Source organism: Pipistrellus hanaki (genome assembly GCF_964339955.1).
Source record: "Pipistrellus hanaki genome assembly, chromosome: 1".
In the NCBI taxonomy this organism is placed as follows: Eukaryota; Metazoa; Chordata; class Mammalia; order Chiroptera; family Vespertilionidae; genus Pipistrellus; species Pipistrellus hanaki.
The window spans coordinates 22,778,648-22,796,719 of NC_140503.1; the positions used below are offsets into that span (position 1 = coordinate 22,778,648).

The 18,072-nt window shown below is 45.8% G+C and overlaps 1 protein-coding gene across 3 annotated transcripts in view; it reads left to right on the top strand.

Moving 5' to 3' along the window:
* Positions 1-18,072, top strand: part of DPF3 (double PHD fingers 3) — a 250,785-nt gene that overhangs the window by 107,834 nt on the left and 124,879 nt on the right. For all 3 annotated transcript variants that reach the window (XR_014795854.1, XR_014795855.1, XM_084893529.1), the window contains exons 2-3: positions 2,457-2,617; positions 14,255-14,362. Coding sequence is in view for 1 of the 3 variants with exons in the window: in XM_084893529.1 (XP_084749655.1) it covers positions 2,457-2,617; positions 14,255-14,362 (269 nt within the window). In the remaining 2 variants the exon portion in view is untranslated. The remainder of the gene's footprint in view (positions 1-2,456; positions 2,618-14,254; positions 14,363-18,072) is intronic.

Consider the following 18,072-nt stretch of genomic DNA (forward strand, 5'->3'; position numbering starts at 1 on the left):
TCCCTGATTTTGGCTTTTCAAAGCTACATAGAATCAAAACAAAGGGACATTCATAATGTTGCTTCAAAATGAGCTACTTGATTCTCCCTTTGGCCCTGCGTTCCCAGCTCTTCCCTTCCGGGCTCCTCCGCTCCGTGAAGAGGCTCAAGTTCACCCGGCTAGGACCACCTTATGACATGTGTATTAACCTCCACATGTGCCCACCTTTCATTTCTTAGGTATTTGATCTCATTGGCTATTTTTGGATTTACATTTCAAAAATTTTACTCTTTATTAATTTCGTAGGCAAAATGAATGTTATCGCTATAACTTTAAACATTTCATGGAATTATTTTCAATTACAGTTGACCTTCAATATTATTTTTTTATGAGTTTTAGGTATGTGCCTTATGTTTGATCAGTTTTTATCGATGTTATATTTTTGGCCTTTGAAAAGGATACTATCTTAAAATTAGTAGCATCACCACATGTCCAAGGATACCAAAGATTTAGGAATATATAATTTACTTAATTAAGTGGTGCTTAATCAGATCACCACTCCAGAAAGCCAGAAAGGTCTTTCTAGGTTCAATTCTAATTTTGAATTATTTTGTGTTCAAAATCAACTATTATTATTATTATTATTATTCTTTTATCATCAGAAAGCTATTTTTCTTTTTTTTAAAGCTCTATTGAGCTTTGTTTATTTATTTCTGTTATCCACATTGCAGATATATACATATATATATATATATATATATATATATATATATATATAACAGATATATATATATATATATACCCACACACACATACTTTAAAATATTTTTATTGATTTCAGAGAGGAAGGGAGAGTGAAATAGAAATATCAATGATGGGAGAGAATCATTGATCAGCTGCTTCCTGAATGCCCCCCACTGGGGATTGAGCCTGCAACCTGGGCATATGCCCTGACCAAGAATCAAACCAAGACCTCCTGGTTTATTGGTTGGCACTCAACCACTGAGCTACACTGGCCAGGCCTGAGGATATTTTTTCCATTGATTTAAAAAAATATATATATTTTATTGATTTTGTACAGAGAGGAAGGGAGAGAGATAGTTAGAAACATTGATGAGAGAGAGTCATCGATCAGCTGCCTCTTGCACACCCCCTAATGGGGATATGCCCACAACCAAGGTACATGCCCTTGACCGGAATCGAACCCGGAACCCTTCAGTCCCCAAGCCAACGCTCTATCCATTGAGCCAAACCGGTTTCGGCTTTCTCCATTGATTTTTTTGAGAGAAGGAAGAAAGCAAGGCGAGGGGGCTGGGAGAAGAGAGAGAGAGGGAGAGGGAGAGAGAGAGAGAGAGCGATAGAGAGAGAGAGAGATGTGAGAGACACATTGATTACCTGCATCCCAGGTATGGACCCTTGACCAGGAATCGAGCCTGCCACGCCTTGGTACCCAGGCCGATGCTCTATCCATTGAAGCCAACAGTCAGGGGAAAAAGTTATTTTTCTGTAAGTGTGTGGTTTTAAAAGACTGGGACATGCCCTCTTTCACCTTCTTCCCTTTATCATAGCTCTCCTTTCATGGATTGTCTCCTCTGTCCTTCTAAGTTTTATTTAGAGAGTTTTTCTTCTATTGTAATGGAAATCTGTGCTTCTATGCTGGAGGGTAGGGTTCATTCTAAACTTTTGCTGGCAATCCCTGAGAACAAAGTGTGTCTGCTGGGGGATGTTAATGAATGGCTCTAGAATGGTGAATGTTGCCCGAGGTTGTTTCAGAGCCACCCTTTGAAACGGATCCTCCTGCTTCCTAGAACAGGGACTTGTCCTTCTCAGTTGGATAAATGGCCAGGTATTTCTCCAGCAAAACTGGTTCTTTGGGGGAACAACACAAGAATTGGCCCTTCTGGCCGCTATCTAAGGGCGAATCTTGTCCAAATCCGAGGAACGGTTTATGGACATGGGAGGGGCTGCTGGAGTGGAAGAGTCCATTGGCAAAACGAAAGTTGGAGGTATTGTGGCTTTTCGTGCCTGACTGCCGGCCTCCCATTGGCTGAGCGGTGGCTGCACTGGAGGCGTCACCTCCAGCTGAGCTGTGCAGCGCATAGCGCATCACTTCCTGGAGGCCACAGCGGCGTGCGGTGCAGCTCGGAGCAGTTGGGCCACCAGAGCGGCTGGGTCTGGGACGGCTGGGTCCTGGGACAGTTCTCACGTCTAGGCTCCAAACACCGTTTTAAATGAGGTCTCTGCTTATGAATCCTCACCGTTCATTCTCGGGGGCCCCTAGGCTCTTTGCTAACGAGGTTTCTAAGGTTCCTGGTGGGTTCCTTACTGGCCGCAGAGCTGGTGGAGGCCCGACACCGAGCTGGGCTTTGCCCGCGGACCAGGCCTTGGTCCTCATCAGCCTGCAGGAACACAGGCTCTTCCCCACGAGGCGGGCGGGCGGCATTCCTCCGGCCTCATCCCCCTCTCTGTCCCTCCAGGCTCGGGGACCAGTTCTACAAGGAGGCCATCGAGCACTGCCGCAGCTACAACTCGCGGCTGTGCGCCGAGCGCAGCGTGCGGCTGCCCTTCCTGGACTCGCAGACCGGCGTGGCGCAGAACAACTGCTACATCTGGATGGAGAAGAGGCACCGCGGCCCGGGTGAGCGGGTTCGGAGGGAGGAGGGCCGGGGCCGGCCCGGGAGCCCTGCATTCACGCAGGCGGGGGTGGGGCAGGCTGCACAGCGCGCAGGGCTTCTTCCCAGAAACTCGCTTTATCGCTCTCGACTGGAGTTCGATTCCAGGTCAGGGCACTTGTCCAGGTTGCGGTTCTATCACCGGACTGGGTGTACGGGAGGCAACGGATCAATGTTCCTCTTTCGCATTGATGCTCTTCTCTCTAAAGCGAATGCAGTGAGTCTTTTTTTTTTTTTTTTTTAAATATATTTTATTGATTTTTTTTTTTTGAGAGGAAGAGAGATAAACAGAGAGTTAGAAATATCGATGAGAGAGAAACATCGATCAGCTGCCTCCTGCACACCCCCCACTGGGGATGTGCCCGCAACCGATGTACATGCCCTTGACCGGAATCGAACCTGGGACCCTTCAGTCCTCAGACCGGTGCTCTATCCACTGAGCCAAACAAGTTTCGGCTGGAATGAAGTGACTCTTAAAAAAGAAACAAAAAACAAAGGACTGGGTGGGGATTAGGGAGGTAATGAAAACTTTCTGTTATATAGTTTCAAAATGCAAAAGCCGAGAGAATAATAAAATGAATCGCCATGTACTTATCACCCAGTCAACAACGACCAGCCTATGGCCAATCTTGTTTCATTTACACGCTCCTCCCTCTTCCCTCCTTGACCTCAGGTTGTTTTGAAGCTGGTCAAATCTGGTTTTTGCTGTGGTTGTGGTTGTCTGTAAACGTTTCTGTGTGTATGTCTAAATGGTAATGACTCGCCCCAGCAGGTTTGGCTGAGTGGATAGAACATGAGCCCCGGACTGAAGGGTCACGGGTTTGAGCATCAGCCTGGGGACTGAAGGGTCTTGGGTTTGATTCACGTAAATGGGCTTAATTCCCCCCTCCCCTCCCTTCCTCCATCAATGTTTCTGTCTCTCCTCTTCCCCACCATTCTCTCTAAAAATCAATAAAAAAATATCCTCGGGTGAGGATTAGCAAAAACAAACAAACAAAAAAACGATAAGGCCATAACCCCCCTCACCCCACTAAACCAGGAATAGCTATCAAAGCTCCCAGTTGCCCTGGCTCAGTGGTTAGAGTGTGCGCAGGCGCACCAAAGGGTGAGGGTTAAAGAACGTGGGGGAGTCAACCAACCAATGCATCTTTCTCAAACTGATGTTTCTCTTTCTCTCTCCCCTTTTCTCCCTCCCTTCTACTTGCTCTAAAAAAGCAATGGAAAAAAATATCCCCGGGTGAGGATTAACAAAACAAACATACAAAAAAGGCGGGGGAGGGCTATAAGGGGTCGATGGGAGAAAAAAGGGGACACATGTAGTACTTTAAATAATAAAGATTAAAAAAATAAAACACATACACACAAAAAACACTCAAAGTCAACGGTAAGACTTCGTTGTTAATTCTTGCCGAGAATATATTTTTTCTTTTTTTCCTCATTATTTTGAAAGAGAGAAAGGGGGTGGAGAGAGAAACACCGATTTGTTGTTCTACTTATTTATGAATTCATTGGATGTTTCTTGTGTGTGCCCCGAGGGGGGGGGGGGAGGAGGAGATGATCAAACCCCCAACCTTGCCATATTCTAACATGCATCAATAATTCATCTTTTTTTTTTTACGCTGAGTAGTATTCCATTGTATGGCCGGAGTACATTTTGTTTACCTATTCACCTTCTGAGGGACATTTGGATTTGTGTCTAGTTTTTGGCTATTATAAAGTTGCTTATGAGCATTTGTGTATGTCTTTGTATGGACATGTACCTTTATTTCTTCTGGGTAAAGTACCGAGGAGTGTAATGACTAAATTGTAAAGAAGGTGTATGTTTAACATTTTACAAAACTGCTAAGCTTGTTTTCCAAGTGGGTGTATCATTTTATATTCATGCCAGCAATAGACTTGAGTTCCAGTTCTTCCATATTCTCACCAACACTTGGTATGGTTAGATTTTTAAAGTTTTAACCATTCTAACAGTTATATTGTTGTGTCTCAATGTGGTTTCACTTTGAATTCCCTAATGAACAATGATATGGGAACATCTTTACATGTGCTTATTTACTATCCGTATATGTTCTTTGGTAAAATGTTCATTTTAAAATTAGATTGCTTGTTTGGTTGTCATTAAATTTTTATAGTCCTTGGTCATAAAAGAAGAAAATTTTACCCTTCAAGACCGCATGGATGGACCTGGAGAACATTATACTGAGTGAAGTAAGCCAGTCAGAGAAAGACAAGCACCATATGATTTCACTCATATGTGGAATTTTTTAAAATTTATTTTTAAAAAAATATAATTTATTGAGTTTTTACAGAGAGGAGGAGAGAGGGATAGAGAGCTAGAAACGTCAATGAGAGAGAAACATCGACCAGCTGCCTCTTGCACACCCCCTACTGGGGATGTGCTCACAATCAAGGTACATGCCCTTGACCGGAATCGAACCTGGGACCTTTCAGTCTGTAGGCCAATGCCCTATCCACTGAGCCAAATCGGTTTCAGCGATTGTTTCTTTATTAAGCATGCTGTTAAATTTTTTTTGTAGTTGTTCTTTATTAGACTGAGGGTGGTCCTATTTCTAGTTTGAGTGTTTAAAACCAGGAATGGATGTTGGATTTTGCCAACTGATTTTTCTGAGTCTATTGAAATGCTCATACAATATTTCTTTTGTGGTTTGTTAATATGATGTTACATTGATTGATTTTTACCCCCCTGCAAAAAGCTTTATTGTTTCATTTGGTCCAACGCATGGGAGAGGGCTTCAGGGTTAAAAGAATGGCCAGTAGTTTCGGGAAGAGGCTCAGGCAAAAGCCAGGCACCTGGGGAATGCGGGGGGGCCCCTCAAAGGCCTCTGGGCTCCAAAGGCTCCTAGTCGCGCTTGGAGGTGAGCCTTTCGAATAGATACTCGCCCAGTCTGGGGGCCGGCAGCCTGCAGGTGTTAGTCACGTGGTAGCCCATCTACTCAATGAGTTTCACCTCCTCATCCAGGAAGCGGTTCTCCAGGAAGTCACAGAGCGGAGGGCCTGCGTGGTGGAACCCAGGGCCTGCAGCTCCAAGGGGCCTGGTTCAGGTGCCTCCCCAAGGCCAGGGCGGCTGCCATGGCGGCCTGAGTTTTGCCCACTCACCTTGGGGAGCCTTCAGCACGTTCTGGAAGAGAATGCATCCACCATGCTCTTAAGAGATGCTCAGTGCCCTCACGCTTCTTCTCCACCAACTCGTGGAAGAAGTGCCCCGCTCCGTCCCCAGAGCCGCATCGTGGTGGTGGAACTAGAAGCCCAGAGGGAGGGAGGTGTGGGAGGCCCTCAGATGCAGGTTAGCCAGGCGGTTGACCGCAGCCTCCACCCTGGTGGAATAATTCTGACCAGTTTGGGAGCTCATGGTTGTTCGGCAATAAGGAGTAAAGGTAGGAAAAAAATCCAGTGTGTTGGCTGGTCCCGGAGGTGGTGCTGAAGGTGGTGACTCGATAAGACGCAGGAGAGAGGCTGGAGGCTGGAAGAAAGGGCGTCCCTGGGCCTGCTCCATCCAAACACTGTTAAAGCAACAGACGGATCCAGGATCTCCGAGGGCACTCTGAGTTTTGAATGTTAAACTGACATTGCATTCCTAGGATAAACTCTTCTTTGTCACGATGTATTAATCCCTTTTTTATATGGTCAGATGCACACTGCAAAATTTTAATGAGAGTTTCAATTTTTTGAGAGATATTGATCTAGTTTTCTTGTGTCTATGTAGTGTGGATATCAGAATGATGTTGGCCTCATAAGGAGTTGGAAAGTATTCCCTACTTTTTAGTTTTCTGGAGGAATTTATGTATAATTGGTATTTTTCCCCCTTAATTGTTTTGAGCATTTGCAAATGGATCCATTTGGACCCTGCAATTTCTTTCCGGGAATGGGTTACACTACAAATTTAATTCCTTTGAAAGATATCTATTTTATCTGGAGTGAACCTTGGTAGTTTGTGACTTATGAGGAATTTTTTTTCCATTTTATCTAAGTTCTTAAAATTAGTGGCAGAAAGTTGTTCATATTGTTATTATCCTTTTAATAAATATATTTTATTGATTTTTTACAGAGAGGAAGGGAGATAGATAGAGAGCTAGAAACGTCGATGAGAAAAAAACATCGACCAGCTGCCTCTTGCACACCCCCTACTGGGGATGTGCCCGCAACCAAGGTACATGCCCTTTACCGGAATCGAACCTGGGACCCTTCAGTCCGCAGACCGACGCTCTACCACTGAGCCAAACTGGCTTCGGCTGTTATTATCCTTTTAATATCTGTAGAATCTGGTGTGGTAATTCCTCTTTTATTTCTTACATTGATAATTTGAAATTTTTAATCTGATCCATCTGACTGGAAGTTTACCAATTTTATTGATATTTGTTGTTATTAATCCTCACTGAAGGATATTTTTCTACTGAGTTTTAGAGAGTGGAAGGGCGGGGAAGAGACACAGAGAGAGAAACATCAATGTGAAAGACACTTTGATTGGGTGTCTCTTGCATGTGCCCCGACTTGGGCCAGGGATTGAGCCTGCAACCGAGGTACATGCCCATGACCGAGATCGGACATGGGACCCTTCAGTCTGCAGGCCGACGTTCTACCCATTGAACTAGACTGGCTAGATAGAGCCCATCTTGCCTTTTTTAATATAGTGTGATAATATGCTTTTAAAAAGAGAAAAAATATTTTTATTGATTTTAGAGAGGAAGGGAGAGGGAGAGAAATAGAAACATCAATGATTAGCCGAAACCGGTTTGGCTCAGTGGATAGAGTGTTGGCCTACGGACTGAAAGGTCCCAGGTTTAGTTCCCGTCAAGGGCATGTACCTTGGTTGCGGGCACATCCCCAGTGGGGGGAAGTGCAGGAGGCGGCTGATCAATGTTTCTCTCATTGATGTTTTCTCTCTGTCCCTCTCCCTTCCTCTCTGTGAAAAATCAATAAAATATATTTTTTTTAAAAAGAAAGAAGCATCAATGATTAGAGAGGATTATTGATTGGCTGTCTCCTGCACGCCCCCTACTGGGGATTGAGTCCCAACCAAGGCATGTTCCCAATTCATAGGTTGATGCTCAACCACTGGCCTGGAGTTAATATGTTTTTTAAATTGATCTTTAGACCATTTACATTTAATGTGATTTTTGTTATAGTTTTAATTCCATCATTTTGTTATTTCCCGTTTATCAATCTGTTTGCTCTCTTTTCCCTCATTTTCTTATTTCTTTGGGTATAATATAATTTTTAATGATTTCGATCTCATTTCCTCTGGCTTTTTAACTATAACTGTTTGTTTTGCTGTTTTAGTGATTGCTTAATGATTATAGTATGTACTTTAATTACAGTTTACCTTCAAGTGACATTTTATTAATAAATACTCTATACTAGTAATCTTATGGTGGTAAACAGAATAATGCTGTCCTACCCAAAGCTGTCTACATCTTTTTTCTTTTTTTTTTTTTTTTAAATTTAAGTTATTTTTTGTTTAAAGTATTACATAAGTCTCCTTTCCCCCAATTGACCTCTCCCTGGTTGTCCCCATCCCTCAAGAATGTCTACATGTTAATCCTGGGAACTTAGGAATATGTTCCCTTACATGGCAAAAGGGACTCTGAGATGGGGGGAGGGGGGGTTATTATACATTATTCAGATGTAATCGTAAGTGTCTTTATAAGAGGGGGCAGGCAGGTCAGAGTAAGAGCAGAAGATGTGACAACAGAAGTTGAAGTGATGTAACAGAGGAAGGGGCCACAAACCAAGAATGTAGGTGGTTTCTGGAACCCAGAGTAGGGAAGGAAATAGATTTTTCTCCAGACACTACAGAAGGAATGCAATCCTGATACCTGCAGTGCAGTGAGGCTGAATTTGGATTTCTGGCTTCTAAGATAACAAATTGGTATTGTTTTAAGCCTCTCATTGTGGCAGTTTATTACAGCAGCAATAGGAAACTAATAAAAGTAAATGTATCTTTATTTCCCCCTTGTTGACCTTTGTGCAATTGTTGTCATAGATTTTATTTTTACACATGGCATGAAACCTCATATTATAATTGTCTTTATTTTTATTTAGTCAGTAATCTTTTAAAAAGTTTTAAATAATAAGAAAAACATCTTACGTAATTGCTCATGTACAGTAGGTCCTTGGGTTACGTTGGAGATCTTACTTGGGATGTTTCCAGTCATTTTCTAGTATGGAAAATACTACAGTGAACACACATTTTTGTAATTTGAATGTGAATCTGTGATATATATATATTCCTAGAAATGGAATTGCTGGGTCAAAGGGCAAATGCATACATACATAGTTTTTCTATATATGCCAAATTCTCCTTAATAGGGTTGTGCCATTTTGCATACTTACCAGTGGTGGATGAGATTGGTAGGCATATTCCTATCAGAACAATATTTAAGAGTGCAATAGAATGCTTCATGAAAGGGCGAAAGCCAGGATGTTTGAAGTAGAGGCTGGGGTGGAGCCTCTTGTCTGGGCTCTGGGTGGAGCACCTCTGGGAGATGCTTCAGGGAGAGCCCTCCTGGGTGGGCTTGAGCTGTCACCGCTCCGCTTTGGTTGGGAGTAAAGGAATTTATTCCAGTTCATCTTTTAAGATTCTGTTCGTATTCCATCCTTCCTTCCCTTTTCTATCCCACTTCATCTTCTGAGTTCTTAAGAGTTCATGCTTTCCAAGATGCTCATGACACTAAGTATCCACCTGCTGAACTTGGGCAGTGCTGGTAGCAAGCAATTTGTCTGACTCTGCTGATCGTAGAGGCATCGTCCTTCCTGCTAAATTTTTCTATGGAGCCAGTTCTTCCCCACCCCTTCAGTAAGGGTGTGAGTTCCTGTGTGTGTGAGATGCTTGTACATAAATGTGTGTTGTAAAACTGGCATTGCACCTCAAAGTAACAAAAAGGCAGTTTGCTTAGTGGGGTTTGTGAATGGAGGAGGGCCACTGATCTGCCCTTTTTTCTCCTTCATATCCCCCCAGCCTCAGGCTGACTCCTTCAGCTTAATTTCCCAGGCTGCAGCAGTGACTCCACCCTCCTTTTGCCTTCCCCTCCTCCTTCCTCCACCTACCACACACATGGGCTTTGAGTTATGTGCCTCCTGTTCTAATGAGATAAACAACATGACTCTCACGGGGCTCTGCTCATCCCTTTATAAGGGGAACTCCAGGGCTGAATGCATTGACCCTATAAAGGCACCCTGATGCCTGTCAGACTATGGAGGAGGGTGAGGAATGGGGACAGGAGCCCCCAGAGAATGTTGGGGCTATATGCCTGCTGAGATGACGTGGAGTCAAGAGAGACCTCAAGGGAGGCCTGTTTCCATTCTCGTGGCTACAGAAGCAAAGAGCAGCATGGACATGAGGTTGGGAGGTCTTGTCATGTCACGTGGGCATGGAGTCCAGACTCATTTAAGTCAGTAACTCAGAATAATTACTAACTGACATTTGTACAGGGCTTCATGATGATAAAGAGCTGCTTCTTGAATATAAGTGAATCCCCATGACAGTCCTTATGCGTTAGGTGCTGTTATCTTACAGGTGAGGAGACAGTCTCAGAAAACTGTGACATTTCTCAAGGTGACAGGGAATGGTGGTGCAGGGACCCATGTGCTCCTCCTCTGCTCTGCGGAGCTTCTCTAACCCATCAGGGAAAGGGGAAGAATGAAATAAAAAGTGTCCCCTCTTCTGGACATTCAAACCACCTGCTACAATAGACTCTCCCAGGCAAGTGGGCCTACAGCTACAAGCTGAGTGGTCTGGGGCTGCCTGCTGCTGCCGACCAAAAAGTGCAGGGACCACATTCTCAAGGAGGGCATAGGACCTGGAAAAGTGTTGACAATTTTGACCTCTTGTCACTTAGACCTTTTGAAGATATTGGTCTTGGCCAGTTCCTTCTCACTCGTATGTTTTTGGTCAGCTTGGAAATAGCATGAAACAGCTTGTGGATAGAGTCTAAGGTACAGAGACTACCATGCTGGGGTGGGTCGGGGTTCAATTCTGAACCCACCTCCTGGGGTCCCTTTTGGATAGTTTGGTTGTGGGTAGATGAGTCTCCTGGAGTCAGGAACAGCAGGGGCAATGGTTATTCACTTTCTGTATTTCTGAGCCTGGTTCATTTCTGGTTGAATTTATTTGGTAAGTATTTCTTGAAGTACCTGCCAGGCACTGTGCAAAGCACTGGGGATACTCAAAATGGACATAGTTCCTGCCATCCTAAATCTTTTTATTTTTTATTAAATATATTTTATTGATTTTTTACAGAGAGGAAGAGAGAGGGATAGAGAGTTAGAAACATCGATGAGAGAGAATCATCGATCAGCTGCCTCTTGCAAATCCCCTACTGGGGATGTGCCCGCAACCAAGGTACATGCCCTTGACCGGAATTGAACCTAGGACCTTTCAGTCCGCAAGCCAAGGCTCTATCCACCTAGCCAAACTGGTTTCGGCCATCCTAAATCTTATAAAATGAGTAGGGGAGACAGTCCAGTAAGCAGGCAATTAATGACAATATCTTGGGGGACACACAGGGAGTCCAACAGAGAAGGTCATTCAAACAGTCTTAGTAAGTCAGAGAGGACGTCCAGGCAGTAATTAGATGATGCATAAGCATCCAGAGGTTCTCATTCAGACATTGGAACCATCTATAAGGTTTTTAGAAAAAGTAAATTGCCCAATCTCCCCACCCACTTACATTTGGATTGGGTAGGTCTTGCATGAATTTTGGCTATTGGTGTTATTAAGAAGTTCTTCAGGTGACTTTGGTTTTAGTTTGGATTAAGAGCGGGGATTGGTGGGACTAGTTCTGGAACAGGGGGTAGCAGGTCAGCCCATGCACTTGGCCTTCACTGGACACACCAGCCCAAGAGGAGGCCAAAACTTTTATAAGGGATCAAGAATTAGTATGCCTATTCAGGAATTACAGGGTCAGAGATGGTATTGTCTGGGACTAAACCACATTAGAAACATTGAATTATTCCCCAGTGATGCCCTCCCTCAAAGAGGTAAAAAATGGACCTCCAGGGGAAGTGGAGCAATCTTACTTTATTTGGTTAATTTGTCATCTATACATTAGCACAAGTCTGATTCCCAGAGTGCAGGGGCTCAGAACTTCAGGATATTCCTACTGTGCAGAAGGCCGTGAAGTTATCAACAACGTCAAATATTAAGTATTAGGATGACTCTTGTACATGACAAGCCCTTAGCTCATAACACCGGGCTCCATCACCTTAGTGGTTTCTAAGCATCAAAAAGGGGAGGGGGAGGGACCTTCAACTTGTTCATAGCCTTGCAGCATGTGGGAGCAGCTTGGTGATTAAAAGTAAAACTTAGCTCATAAAGAGAATTTGAAAAATTTGGTTCCTTTAGTGCTGGAATAGGTGCCTCTAATTTGAACACAAACCGAAAAACGGGTAGTGATGACTAGTAAAAATGAACAATGAGTAAATGGGTATATAGCAGACATCTCTATTGAATTTTTTTTTTTCTTCTGCAAAGGGCAAAAAATGAAGCCAGTGTCCCTCTTAACATTTTTCTTCTCCACATTCTCACCTGAGGACATGCTGAGACACACACACACACACACACACACACACACACATACACACACACACACAGAGAGAGAGAGAGAAAGAGAGAGAGAGAGAGAGAGAGAGAGAGAGAGAGAGAGAGAGAGAGAGAGAGACACCTAGATGTGAGAGAGAAACATCAACCCAGGCGTGTGCCCTGCCTGGGAATTGAACTGGCAATCTTTCGATGCACAGGACAACACTCAACCAACTGAGCCACTCCAGCCAGGCCCGTTTAACTTCTAAAGGCCCCCGAATGGCAGACACATGGGAATATAGTCCTGATGTTGTCTGAAGCCCATGGTTCTAGATGTAGGAAGGGACCCTCTCATGTAAAGTTACCTGCATCTGACAATTGTCATGTGCGAAATTTATCTACAGTGGACTGAATTGTGACCCAAGTAAAGTAAAGCTGGAACATATTCGTTCATTAATTCATTCAGCAAAATTTAGTTTGATAGTTTAGTGTGTGAGGTTCAGTTCTGGTTCTGGGGGTTCTACAGGGACAAGAAAAAGTCCCTTTCCTTGCCAGTCTTTTCACTCTAGCAGGGGTGGGTTAGTTGGCTGGTTTATTTTGTGGTGCATCAGGTAGTCTTTTTAGTCTGCAGATCACCTAACCCAGTGGTCGGCAAACCGCGGCTCATGAGCCACATGTGGCTCTTTGGCCCCTTGAGTGTGGCTCTTCTACAAAATACATGGCCTAGGTGAGTCGATTTTGAAGAAGTGGCGTTAGAAGAAGTTTAAGTTTAAAAAATTTGGCTCTCAAAAGAAATTTCAATTGCTCTACTGTTGACATTGGGCTCTGTTGACTAATGAGTTTGCCGACCACTGACCTAACCAGTCTCAAGCCCTTCTTCCTCACCCCTCAGCCTCTACCCCTTGCTCTTTTCTCTGGAAATAGAGACCATGGTCTAGTGTGGGGAGTCCATGGCCCTCCAAGGCTTCTGGCTGCCACTCTATGTGTCATAGGAGCCACAAGAGTGTTGCCTAATGAGCAAGAAGGCTCCTCATGTGTTACTTGGCATGACACATGATGCTGGTGTGGAACTTTGGTGCCAAAGGCCAATTTACATGGAGAATCTTGTTGGGAGACAATGGGTGCATAAGCCCAGCCACAGAACTCCTGCTCATTCTGTTCTGTGAGGCCCAGGCAGGTAGGTTTGCTGGCTTTGCAGCAGCCTGGTCACCAGAGCAGGCCTGTGTTCTTATGGAGGTTGCACAGGACTCCCTTTGGCTTCAGCTAGCTGCCAGCAGCTAACAGGATGGAGGGAGCCAGTAAGTAGGAGGTCTGGCTCCTTAATCCTGTTTCCTTGCAATGTTTTCTAATCTGGGCTGACCATCCATAGGCAGACTGACTTCTGCTGCTTCACCCTGAAGGGAACTTGCTTGACTTGCACAAAGGGCTAGTCCAGTGGTCGGCAAACTGTGGCTCGCAAGCCACATGTAGCTCGCGAGCCGTGGTTTGCTGCTCTGTTGACTAATGAGTTTGTTGACCACTGGGCTAGGGGCTTAATCACAAGGAACAGCAACAGCCTGTAATTATTGGAATCGAGAGTCTAGGTCAGGGTTCGGCAAACTCATTAGTCAGCAGAGCAGCAAACTGCGGCTGGCGAGCTGCATGTGTCTCAAGAGCCGAAGTTTGCCGACAACTGGGCTAGTCGATGGGCGGGAGCTGAGATCCGTTGCTTTGGAAACACTGCTGACTGTGAATCTGGAAAGGTCCCTCTTAGGGTCCATAGGTCCACAGGTCCCTCTGACCTTCTCCCCAGGCCAGGAAAAGAGAACTGGTTTTGGTAACAGTGATGGCTCTTCCTGGTATGGGCTTACCGAGGCAGCATGGCGGAGAGGACAGAGCAAGGGTTTTAGGGTCAGATGACCTAGTAGGTTCTACCTCAGCTCTACCATCTATCAGCTGTGTGACCTTGATAAGTCACTTCACCTCTCCGGGCTGCTCTCCCTGTGAGTGAGAGGGTCAGACAGCGAGGTTTCCTAGGCCCCTTCCAGCCCGGAGCCTTTCATCTTTACACTGTCTCTGTCCACAGGCCTCGCTCCGGGCCAGCTGTACACATACCCTGCGCGCTGCTGGCGAAAGAAGAGGAGATTGCACCCTCCTGAGGACCCAAAGCTGCGGCTGCTGGAAATCAAACCCGGTCAGTATTGTATGGAGCTTGGGTGGGTCGTGATGGGGAGGTGGAGAGCGCTGGGCTGGCCCAGGAAAGGTGGCTTTGCTCCTTTGTCTGGAATGCCGAGTTTTCCAGGAGCAGGAACGTGCCCGCATGATGTTCAAAGGTGTGCCTGCTCTCACAAATCAACATGTCCACGTGTCCACCAGAGCTCTCCTCCCCTCTGGTGTCTTGTGCAGGCGCAGGGTGGGAATGGGCCCAGGATGAACCATGTTCCCACAGAGCGGCTCTGCAGCTCTTTTTATTTATTTTTTATTAACATATTTTATTGATTTTTTACAGAGAGGAAGAGAGAGGGATAGAGAGTTAGAAACATCGATGAGAGAGAATCATCGACCAGCTGCCTCCTGCACACCCTCCATTGGGAATGTGCCCACAACCAAGGTACATGCCCTTGACCGGAATAGAACCGGGGACCCTTGAGTCCATAGGCTGATGATCTATCCATTGAGCCAAACTGGTTTCGGCAAGAGCTGCGGTTCTTAGGGTCGGGTAATGCCTTCCTGTGGCTTCAAGTAAAGAAACCTAGTGTTCCTAAGAAGGAGGGTGTGTTGTGTACCCTCCCCCACCCTTACTGTGGGTGAATTTTTGGACCTCTTACATGAAAGGGCCATTCACTCAGATAGAACCGTCTTGGACATGGAATTGGAAGAGTTTGAGCAAAACATTAGCCTATTCGTGATGCTGATTGTTTTGTGACCCACAGAAGGAATGGGTTGGTAGTCTTGCCTGCTTCCTGACCTTTTATTATGCTTCTGACTAGATGGCCATCTTCAGACCTGTGTCTGGTTGCAGCAAGCCCAAGTGATTGCCCTGGGTCTTCGCTTTAAGAGAACCTCTGGTTTTGGGGGTGCTGGGGCTGGAATCATACTCAGGGGGGGGGTGTGTGTGAGAACTCTGCCGTCAAGTAGAGCAAATGCAGAACTGACACGTTTCGTCCCCCCGTCACCAATGCCATGCAGACCTAGCTTTACCCCTGCCTTTTCACCCGACCTTTTAGGTTGTGTTTTCTCTGCAAAACCTCTGCTTAGAGCTGTTCAGAATGTTTTCACTCCCAGTTTCATGGTTAGGCCTGCTTTGACTGTTTCAGCCTAGGCATTACCTGTGTACAGGTGTTACTTGCTGGGGGTGGGAGGGAGGGGGCTGTATTCTTCAATGCACTTCATCCAACCTCTCAAATGGCCTTGCACAATTTACAGACCCTTGCATACACTCAAGGGTAGGAGAGCCAAGTATCTTGGAGTGGCACAATCCAGTAGAAATATAACATAAGCCACAGGTGTCATTTTACATTTTCTAGTAGCCATATTAAAACAGGAAAAAGAAACAGGTGCAGTTAAATTTACTGATTCTATTTCACCCAAAATATAAAAGTTTTGATCATTTCAGCTTGTCATCAATATAGAAATTATGAATGCGACATTTTCCTTTTTTTTGGTGGTATTGTTTTTGAATGCCTGTGTGTATTTTACACTCTCAGTCCCTTTTATTGTGGACTAGCCACATACCAGTGCTCCGCTGGCCACAAGGGGATAGTGGTGCCCATTTTGGTCAGTGTGTTTCTAGAACTACACTCAGCGTATGGTTTTGACCAGCACAGGCATCACCTGGGAGCCTGGCAGAGATGAAGAATCTGGGCCTCACCCCAGACCTGCTGGGTCAGAAGCTGCATTTTATTTTTTTAAATCCTCACCCAAGGATGGACACACACACACACGCACTGAGTGGCCCGATTATTATGATCCCTGAAAGCATAATTGGCAACTCAGTGTATATTCTATATAATAAAAGGCTAATATGCAAATTGTCCCCTTGACCAGGAGTTTGACCAATAGGCAGGCTGGCCAACCGCCCATGGCCCCCCCCCCCCCCCCCCCCAATGCTGGCTGCACCCCACCCATGTACAAATTCATGCACCAGGCCTCTAATATATATATATATATATATAATCATAGTAATCTGGCCACTCAGTGTGTATGTGTGTGTGTAAGTGTCTTTTATAGAACTGTAAAATACCTCAGACATCATTAACTCCAATCTCTTGTTTTATTGGGGTCCAGACAGGTTAGGAGCCTGCACAAAGTCACACAGCAGTTCCTGGGGGAAACAGCAGAGAACTCACGTTGCTTGATTTCTCTTTTCAGTGCTTTTTCTGCTTGCCCATGCTGCTGAGAAGTATTCTAAAAGAAACTTGAACAAGACTTTTCCCTCTAAAATCCTTGTTTATATAAAAAAAATTAATTATGAAAATGCACCCAAGGGATAGTTGGAATTCCTCCAGTCAGAGATGTCAGATTTTCGAATCAAACTAGCCTCTACCAAAAAAGGGACATTGGTTCATGTAACAGTAGATCTCAGAGTTCACTAGTTTCAGGCTTAGCTGAATCCAGGGGCTCAAGCTTCCTAGTGAGGGCTCTCTGTCTCCTTCCCCCAAACCCTCTTCTCTTCACGTGGCAGGCAAGGTAGCCAGCAGCAGCCCCAGCCTCAGTGCTCAGCCACACCCAGCAGAAAGGCGAGTCTCCTTCAGCAGCTGAGCTGGCTGGGTTTATGTCTGTCCCACCAATCACTGCCACCCGGGGATGGGGCGATCTGATGGCCTCATCATCATTATATCACCAGTGTCTGAAAAGCACACTAGTTTACAAAGCCTTTTCATGTATGTCACTTCCTTGGTCCTGACTCTGGGAGGCAGAGAGGGAAGGACAGGTTAAATGAGCCCATTTTACAGGACGGGAGGTCAGGCTGCAGACAGAGCTAAGGAGAGTTTACTGGGCTGCTCACACACCGGAGAACCAGGCCTCACTGAGTGGGACTGAGGCAGGAAGCTACTTATGAGTGTCTGGTCCTTCCATGCACGGACGTGTACATTGAGCACACTGGCCTCCCAGAGGCAGACGACGGAGCAGCCGGGCTTACAGCTGGATTCAGACTGCCCCATCCCTGGACCTGCCATGACCTGTGTGCGGAGGGAAAAGATGGACCCTAGGGTTTGCTGTGGCCAGGTGCCCACCTGTGTGCATCTGTGATCATTAGAAAGTTTCCCTTGGCCTCTCCCTCATGCCTGGGCAGAAGCTGAGGGGGCTGTTCCTGGGCTCAGGTAGAAAGGCCCGGCCCCTGAGATGCCAGAGTCCTGGGGGAGGGCCCTCTGGGAAGATAGTGCCCACCTTGACGAGGGTGACCCTCAGGGGCGTGGCCACATCCCAAGGTGGAAAAACACCCCATCTAAGTTAGGCTCACCTGAGGCAGGCTCACCCTACAGGCCAGCCAGTGCCCAGGCCACCAGAACCCCTGGCTGGAGTGAACAGCTTTTGAAATGACAAAGCTCTCTGATGGATGGACTTGTTGCCCCTCTTTGGGTAATCAGGCCTACTCCTGAAAACGGAACCCCCAAAGCCGTGGGCCAGATGTTTGCCATTTCCGTGTCCTGCGCTGAGTCTGTACTACCAGGCCGGGCCTGGCTCTCAGGATGTACCCCGACACCAGTCTGCGACCTCAGGTTGTGAATCAAGACACCAGGGGCGTGTCTGGGAGTCTGGCCTTGGCCCTCACAGCATCGGGGCCCTTCTAGAGAAGCGAAGCAGCACAGAAATGCACCGCCCGGCATGTGGCTGCATTTGGATTTTTCATACAAGCCAACGTTTCAGAAAAGGGCCTCCCTCCAGGGCCTTGGCGGGCCC